This window comes from Gadus macrocephalus, chromosome 11 (genome assembly GCF_031168955.1).
Source record: "Gadus macrocephalus chromosome 11, ASM3116895v1".
Lineage (NCBI taxonomy): Eukaryota > Metazoa > Chordata > Actinopteri > Gadiformes > Gadidae > Gadus > Gadus macrocephalus.
Genome location: NC_082392.1, coordinates 24876398 through 24885024, shown reverse-complemented (window position 1 = coordinate 24885024; position 8627 = coordinate 24876398). Strand labels below are relative to the sequence as shown.

Sequence of the window (8627 nt, the reverse complement as noted above, 5' to 3'; positions counted from 1 at the left end):
GAGGTTACTGACCTATAAGGTGTAGACATGCAATATTTCTTACTTTTTAGTGTCAAAGCAAGACCATAAGATACCAGCAGTCATTATAAACAAACCAAGGAGCTAACTTCACTGGGATCTGTTGATATTACAGGCAAATGGTTATGCGGTTATAGCAGATGCAAAACAAAAATGTAAAACTTTCTCGACGGATCGCAAGAATTTTCTGACTGAAAAATAGGGTCACGTGTCCAAACACACTGGTATCGACTGGTTTATACAGCAGGAGCCTGAGAAGTCTCTGGGTGGGAAACGGCCACAACCTGATTCAGCACGAAGACTTGTTGACACAGGCTAATCATATTACATTTTCCCACTGCACGTAGATGAGAAGTAGATATCTCTGTTTGAGTATTTATATACATTGATTTTAATGCTATTATAAGGTGCCTAAGGTGTCTAGAAGCACTGTAGTGTGGCACAATTCAACTGTTTCATTGCTTTCTCTCTACTTCTGTAGGAGACTCAATGTTAGGCCTACTGAATATAATTGATCAGCCAAACTGAGCTATTTATAGGTATACTAAACATTTCACAAATTAAATGTACGAATATAATTAAGTAGATAGGTAGTTTGAAAGTTCACTGATAAAGTTAACATGGCTAAAATAATGTTGTACGTTTCCCTTTAGGAAGTTTAATAAGTCATCATGCTTTGCCAAAATGTTTCTAAATTGGTACCAAAGTAAAGTAAAGAATATGAGTGAAGCACTTGTTGATGGTGTGGGAGGAGGAGGAGGAAGATGACGCCCCCAGAGGAGGACATCGAATGGAGAGCAGCTTCAGAACTCACTCTAACTCTGGAGCAGGGACGACACGGACACCAGAGGGACTTTCTGTGGATCTACCGCTATTCGAGGATGATTTGCAATATCGGATCTATGACTCTTACTCACGTGGAATTATAACATTTTAAAATAGAAGGAATGCATATTTTCTTTGGGAAACTTATATTGTTGTTGTCGCTGATAGCACTGGCACAAGGTAAGCGACACGCGACCCTGCCATGATGGCTTTATCTTAACATACATTATATATTTTAACATGAAGGAGATATCTTAATGTGACGGAAACTAAGCTAAGGTATTTTATTGTATCCATTCCGGTCGAAGTAGTGGTTATATAGTTGTTAACCCTATATATATATATATATATATATATATATATATATATATATATATATATATATATATATATATATATATATATATATATATACATATACATATATATATATATATATATATATATATATATATACATATATATATATATATATATATATATATATATATAATATTTGAGACATGGTCCCACACGAACGGTCCGACTTTGATTAGGTCTACTTCACATTTCGAATCGCGCGCCAGCACTTTATCATTGGGATTTATTTTTTGCTATTTTAATTTAATTCGCTACTTTATTTGAACTCGTTACTCTATCTTGATTCGTCACTTTTGAGACATCTGTTGAGATCGATAAGATATCTTATCAAATGATCAGTGTTTTCCTCCATGCCAAACGTCCAGAGACATACATCTGTTACACGCTGGTTAGTGCTGCCAGCGGACTAGTGATTGCTTCACCACTCTGTAAAGTGATGTAACTGTTTAAAGTCATGCAGCTTTGAGTCAGAACTATTTTTTGCAATGCTGTGTTAACTTACTAGCCAGATAAGGCCCATTATTTGAGACAGCTGCCCACTGGAAGCATATCTCTTTGCATTGACAACACATTGCTTCAGGTGAAAGACCATTTAGACCTGGCCTAAATGTGTTTTCCTTTTGTGGATACGTAAAATAAACTTTCCAAACTCGGTATTTTTTTTTACCTGAAACTACTTTTACGTCACATGAATCGTTTATTAAAGCTCTAGTCGTGAAATAGCAGCCCTGTAATTACTTTTAATTCTTAGGCCTAAAATGCTTCAATCCCACCGAGGCGTGTCTGAACGATGGGAAGTGTGAGGGGACACCGGACGGCAACGGGGAGTGCAAGTAAGTTTAACATCTGAATTTGAACACTAAACAGTTTGCAACAATTTGTCATGAACATTTCGACTCATGGTCCTTGAAAGCATAAGTTCCAGAACTAGTCGAAACGTCTGGAGGACAGGGATCAATGCATGTGTTTGTGTGTATGTGTCTGTTTGTGGTTGTCTGTGTCTGCCTGCCTTCACCCCTCTCCGACAACCGTCTCTCTCTCGCTCTCGCTCTCTCTCCCTCTCTCCCTCTCTCTCTGCCTTAAATCTCGTTTTCTTTTCTTTCACGGAGCGACAGCTGGGGTTGCCAGAAGCTTGGTGGTCATTGTTCTCTCCTGCCATTAATTCTGTGTGACTAATCTGGGTGAGGCTTCCCAGAGAGACCCTCACAGCCTCGCCCCGCCGCCCCCCCTCCCCACACACGCACACACACGCACATGCGCGCGCACACACACACACACACACACACACATCCTTCCCTTCCTCTCCTGGGATTTTGTCCCCACTTCAACAGCCCTCAACACTCCCCTCTATTATAAAAATCCTCACCCCGTCCCTCTCTCTCACTCTCAGCCCCTGTCTCTCTCTCACTCTCTTTCCTGGTCTCTATCTCACTCTCTTTCTCTCTCTGTCTCTCTCTGTCTCTCACTCTCTCCCTGTCTGGCTCACTCTCTCCATGTCTGTCACTCTGTCCATCTCTCTCTCACTCTCTCTTGTACCTCCCTGTCAACCTCCCATTCCCTCTGACCGATGGTCGGGCAAAGTGAGACGTAAGCCACCACAACGTCCTATTAAACATGGTGATTGGGTTAAGTAGCTTTCTTCAGCCCTGCGCTTTGTGAAGAGATGAGCGGGAGAAGCAGGCTCTTTGTTTTTGTCCACTCTGCTGGGTGTGTTTTTGTTGAGCTTCTATTGGGCTCCATTGCCACAACAACGCTCTCATTCAGATTGATATTTTTTAATGCCGCATTACAGTGAGATTATGAGGTGATATTTGACAATTGTCAGTTTAGATATATGTAGTGTGGAATTTGTTTGTCTTTTTATCATGCATTCAGGATGAATTTATTACACATTATTTCGACATCCTACACTACCGGACCAGATCACCTTCTGTTAAAGGGAATGCTTATCTGGACACTAAGGCCCACCTACTATTGTATGACCACGTAGTCAAAACAGAAAACATGCTTTGGTTTATGGAATTACCAAACCCAACCAAGTGCCGAGAGGAGGTAAAGGTTTGAACAATAAAAAGAAAATTGTCAATAGTTCAATGTTTTAACTGTACAGCTAATGTTCTAATGCCGTAAAGCGGATGGGCTTAAAATACTTACAAATATAATGATAGAAGAAACAGGTCTATATTACGCCACTCAACACAGTGGCGTCTTCCATCACACATCGCCTCCAATCAAAACATGCCGCTCTTTAGGCGGCAGGTTTTGATTGTTCCTTTGCAGGTCAAGTAAGTGCTATAGAATGCATCCGTTTTATATCGTACCGCAAGAGAAGGATCTTCAAATGGCATGCAAGGAATTCCATTTCCTCGCCTTTGGCATAGGCCATAAAGATGTTGACTGTTTAATCTCCAAATAAATTAGATTATTGCCTCTTTGTAATCGCTGAAGCCGGCTGCAAGTCCGCAGACAACATGGCAAGGACTAGTTAAGCTAATGCAGACCATTTTCTTTATATAAATATAAAAGATATTTAAAGGACCAAACCTGCTCCCGGCCAAAGAGATGAGCAAGTCAAGATAATTAATTCTCCATTTTTTAATGTTGTTCATCCCATGCCTTGACAATGTTGGCTTATTTATGATTTCCCATGATGATGATGATGATGAGAGACTTGTTTTAATATAACTATAAAACGCTTGTTTGTGTGCTTGCTTGTGTGCATGCCTTGCATGGATGTGCATCCTTGTGCATCACTAGTCGGATAACAAGCAGCCCCATTCCTTCACCCAGTCTGGCATGTGTAGTGATGGCTGACTGCTACAGCAAACATTCCCCCTGGCATCAATGAAAGTGGGCCCTTCTCCCAGGTTGGGGGATCATTACAATGTACCTATGTTCTGGGGACTGATGAGTCCATCCTACTCCCCCTCTTTCCCTCCACCTCGTTCCATTCAGATTCATAAACCCGCCTCCAAGCGGCCCAGGGGGGAAGAAAAGGTGCCGTATCTGATATCATCATCTGAAGTTTATCATACGAGACAGACTGCGTGAGCTATCTCTTTATGGACTGCTTACTGTAGGAGAGCTACAGAAGGAGAAAGTCTAGTAAGTGTGGAACATCAGCTCTGTGGATTAGTGGTATCTGACCCTCTCAGCAGTGAAGCTGCCACGAGAAATCACACAGATTTCAATCATACTGGTTGGTACGTCGGGGATATAGTTTTTTGTATTCAATGGGTGTTTGTGTATTTGTCAGAGTCACAGACAAACAAACACGCACACTTCCCTGCGTCATTGAGCCAGACCACCTGTTTGTGGAGCACCTGTCTTTGGAGCGCAGTGTAGTGACCACATACTCCTACAGCAGTAGTTGTGCAACACATTATACCCACTATTACCTGTGGCTTCTGCCCCATTCAGCTGCAAACAAAGACAGCTTTACCCCGCTTGTCAGCCAGCTGCCCTTTCAGAGCTCAGTCACTCTCACTGCTAGAATACACACACACACACACACACACACACACACACACACACACACACACACACACAGAAATTCTGCATTTTCTTTAACAAAATGGTCCCAATTTTCAAGGTATCAAGACAGCACAATCAAGGAGCCGAGGCAGCTGTGCAGATCATAAGACCGATATAGTTACTAGAACATACACAGACACACACACATGCACACATACTGTGCTGCTCTCAGGCTAAACTCCAGTTCTAAACAAGGTGACAGTTAAGTCCTATACTTTAGAAACTTCAGTCTCTCCATTATGTTACAGCCTTTTGAGAGTCCCATCAAGCCTGTGACCTGTTCCCAGCCCCTCAAAGCATGCAGTAGTACTGCTCATTACAGACATTGTCACAAACACACACACACACAGGTCCCTGGGGGAGTGCTTGTTCCCATGGTTTGACTTGGTAATGGTAGTAAATAAACAGTGTCCCTAATGAGCTGTGCTGTGTCCAGATGGATTGAAGACCGGTCAGCTCCCATGGATGATTAGAGGAAGAGAGGAGGACGGTCGGATGGACGGAGGCAGGGAGAGACCAGGGGGGCTAGGTCGCCCCCTATAATTTGAGTTTGGTTCTCTGCTCTGGTCCGTGTGTACCAAGGGTTTTGGCACAAAACCCTTAATTTAACAACCTATTTTGTTTTTCAGCAATCTAATTCCCCAAGCCCAGGGTTGTTTGTGTATGTTCGAGGTATTTTTCAGCCTTTAGTTTTCTTGCATTGCGGTACAGATTTGCGTCAATGTTAAGAAAGAGCCCAACCTTAAGAAGACTTGCTGGGAAGTTTAGGTATGAGAAAAACAAAAAGATAAACTTCCTCCCCTTTTAACTCCCTCAGGCCATACCTTTTAAAGTTCAGACTAGACCAAAGGAAAATTTGTGTAGGGTCGGGCGGCCAACAGCCAGGAAATGAGAAGGAAAATGGGGGAGCAGTGGGGCCCACAGATAGAAAATAAGAAAAACACAAACGCACCAGACAAAGGGTGAAAAAACACGTTCACCTTATCAGCTTGGACAGTTTGATACCGTTTATATAGACACAAAACCAACATGATGAATTCTGGTCACTGCCATGGAAAGAAAGACCAAACAGCAGCAGGTCGTTTCTGCTTCAAATAAAGGGACAATAGTCATGATTTAAAAATCCCCCCAAAAAAAACCGACCAATAAACCTATTTGCAATGGATCCATAATAGCCCTGCTTTTATTGTCCCACAGTGCTTAAGTGTGCTTCTCACAATAGTAATGGAATAAAAACCTATAGACAACTTAATTCACAAAGCCTCTTACTGGGCTACAGGAATGGTTCTCCCAGTTTGTTTATCTACAGTGTAACATATGTAACCTAGATCTGCTTCAAAGAGCCCTATCTCTTTCTGCGTGTCGTGTGACCCCATGAAGAGGCAGATGGCAGATTGGCCCAATACGGCGGAAAGCCCCCCTTATATTTATTTTCCCTGAGCTAGGCCTGGCTCGGGGTCATATGTCACCACAAATCTGCTGAGGGGCTCCCCATCGTGCCGACCTGTTGCCACGGGTAACAGAGGCCGCCGCGCGCCGCAGCGGCAGTCCCAGCGCAGCGCGGAGCTAGAGAAAACATACTGGAGAACAATAGTAGTGGGGCCGCACTCTGAGGAGATGACAGATCATAACAGTTTAGTATCAGTAGATGATTGTCTCACACACAGTCGGATGAACCCCCCTCCTCCTCACACCTGATGTTTGCTCAGCTCCTGATTTGTCCCACACTGATTATCTTGCTGGCCGTTCAGTTTACCTGCTGCTGCTGCTCTAACCCTACACTGCTGAGATTATCCCCGGCCTGCTCTGAGCTCTCTCTTGTTGGAGCAGCTGCTATGCTTATTTGTTCTGCGCAAAGTCACGTCTCTTTAAATAAAAAAAGGAAAAGAAAAAAAGCCTTAATGAATGCCTTTTGTCTTAATCCCCCCTATTTAAAGGGGTCTGAGGTATATACAGGCGATTAAATGCCCTATAAAAGCGTCTGCGTGCGCTGGGCTGCCTGGCGACCACCCTTTATTCTTTGGGCTCCATACAGGTCAAAGTGCCAACTATAACCTTGTGAAGCGCGAGCTGTGGTGGACATAGAGCCTCACTTTCACGTGAGCTTGTTTGCAGAGAGCCTTCACGTGGACCTGCGGGGGGGGGGCAATCTAGACTTTGTGTTTGTCTTTCGGATCTAGAGGGCTAGGTGGGTGAGGTGCCCTGAGTGCGGTGGAAAACCTGGTGTTACTTTTATGGCGGAGCTGTAAAGCGGCAGTCAGCCCGCTCCATTGATGTTTTCTTTGTGTAGAGAGAATGGGAGGGGGTAAGGGTGGGAGACGAGGAGGGGGTTCAGTTTGAGACAAACACCAACATTCCTTCTGAATCATTAGGCCCTCACTCCACTGTACTCTACATTACTCTTCCTCTACTCTACTGTACCCTACCTTACTCCTCGTCTACTCTAATGTACTGTACTCCACCTAAAGTTTCTCTAGTACTATACCCCTCTGTGTGTGTGTGTGTGTGTGTGTGTGTGTGTGTGTGTGTGTGTGTGTGTGTGTGTGTGGGTGGGTGGGTGGGTGGGTGGGTGGGTGATGGTTGTCCACCAAATAAAAAGTTATGTAAAATACTCAACAAATAATGAGGAGAAATTGGATGATAAGTGGGCAACGAGGTAAAAGACGAAGAGGAAGATAAAGAGGAAGAGTGGACACAGGATGGGAGGAGAGGGAAGGGGAGGGGCTACTGCCCTCCGCCTCGAAAGGAAAAAAATCTCTGTCTGTCTCCCCCTTTTTCTGTCTCTTGCTCTCTCTCTTTTTGTTTCTCTGTATCTCTGTGGGTATCTCTCTGTCTCTCGCCCCTTCTCTCTTTCTAGTTGTCTTTCTCTCTCTCCCCCTCTCTCTAGCTATCATATCCTCGCTCTCTGTCCCCTTCACTTCTGGCCTGTTGATAACTCTCGTGCTGTCCCCAGATCAGACAAATCTCTTATAAAACTATACTTATAAAACAAAATTTCATCAAAATGAATTATTTTGCCCCTCTAAATTTGCTGGTGGGGGAGGGAGGGGGGGGCAGTGAGTGAGGAGTAGACTGGAGGAAGAGAGGAGGAGGGGGGAGGGAGGGAGGAGGGCAGCAGCTGCCATAGCCGACTCATTAACATGCACACCTGGTCCCTGGCCTTTTTCCAGCACACTCTTGCACCCCCTCACGGGCCCAGCCGTCACCGCCACCACCGAGGGGTCCTCACTGGACCCCCCTTCCTCTCCCTGTCAACATTGCTACACTGAAAACATTACGATGCACCTCCACCATTGACATCGTCACCACCCAGCATGCTCCTGCTCTCCTGTCAGAGAATGAGGATGATCTCCAGGGTTCAGGAATGCAGTGGGAAGTGAATTCCTTCACCTTATGCATATCAGGATTCAACGCTGCCACACGCTTCAACGATCAGGTCTTATTTATTTAAACTTAATGCATTAAACAAACAAGCCTTGTTCGGTTGTGTGGGGTGTGTGTGTGTGTGTGTGTGGTGCTACTTCACAGAACAGCTGGGCTGGTGAAACCACAAAAGTACACCACCGCTTTTTATTTGAGGTTCAGAGAAGGTTGTTCACTACGTTGTTCTGGTCCCGGGTGGGGGCCGTACGGAGGGGTTTTGGAGTGGGGGCCGTACGGAGGGGTTTGGGGGTGTGGGGGGGCCGTACGGAGGGGTTCTGGGGTGGGGGACGTAGGGAGGGGTTCTGGTCCCGGGTGGGGGGATGTGGGGGCCATACGGAGGGGTTCTGGTGTGGGGGCCATACGGAGGGGTTCATGTTAAGACTTCATCATCCCCTCAGATTCGATTACTTTATTGATACCAACCCGAAAATTGTTTCTTTTAACATTGATCCCTTCACAAGATCATA

General features: G+C 44.7%; 1 protein-coding gene across 2 annotated transcripts in view; it reads left to right on the top strand.

Moving 5' to 3' along the window:
* Positions 1–812: 812 nt before the first annotated feature.
* The window catches only part of notch1b (notch receptor 1b), a 58790-nt gene continuing 50975 nt past the window's right edge, over positions 813–8627 (top strand). Inside the window, exons 1-2 of one of the 2 annotated variants that reach the window (XM_060064529.1) lie at positions 813–1023; positions 1955–2036. In XM_060064529.1, the coding sequence (XP_059920512.1) occupies positions 966–1023; positions 1955–2036 (140 nt within the window). In that variant the 5' untranslated portion in view covers positions 813–965. The remainder of the gene's footprint in view (positions 1024–1954; positions 2037–8627) is intronic. The other variant, XM_060064528.1, reaches the window with a different exon arrangement.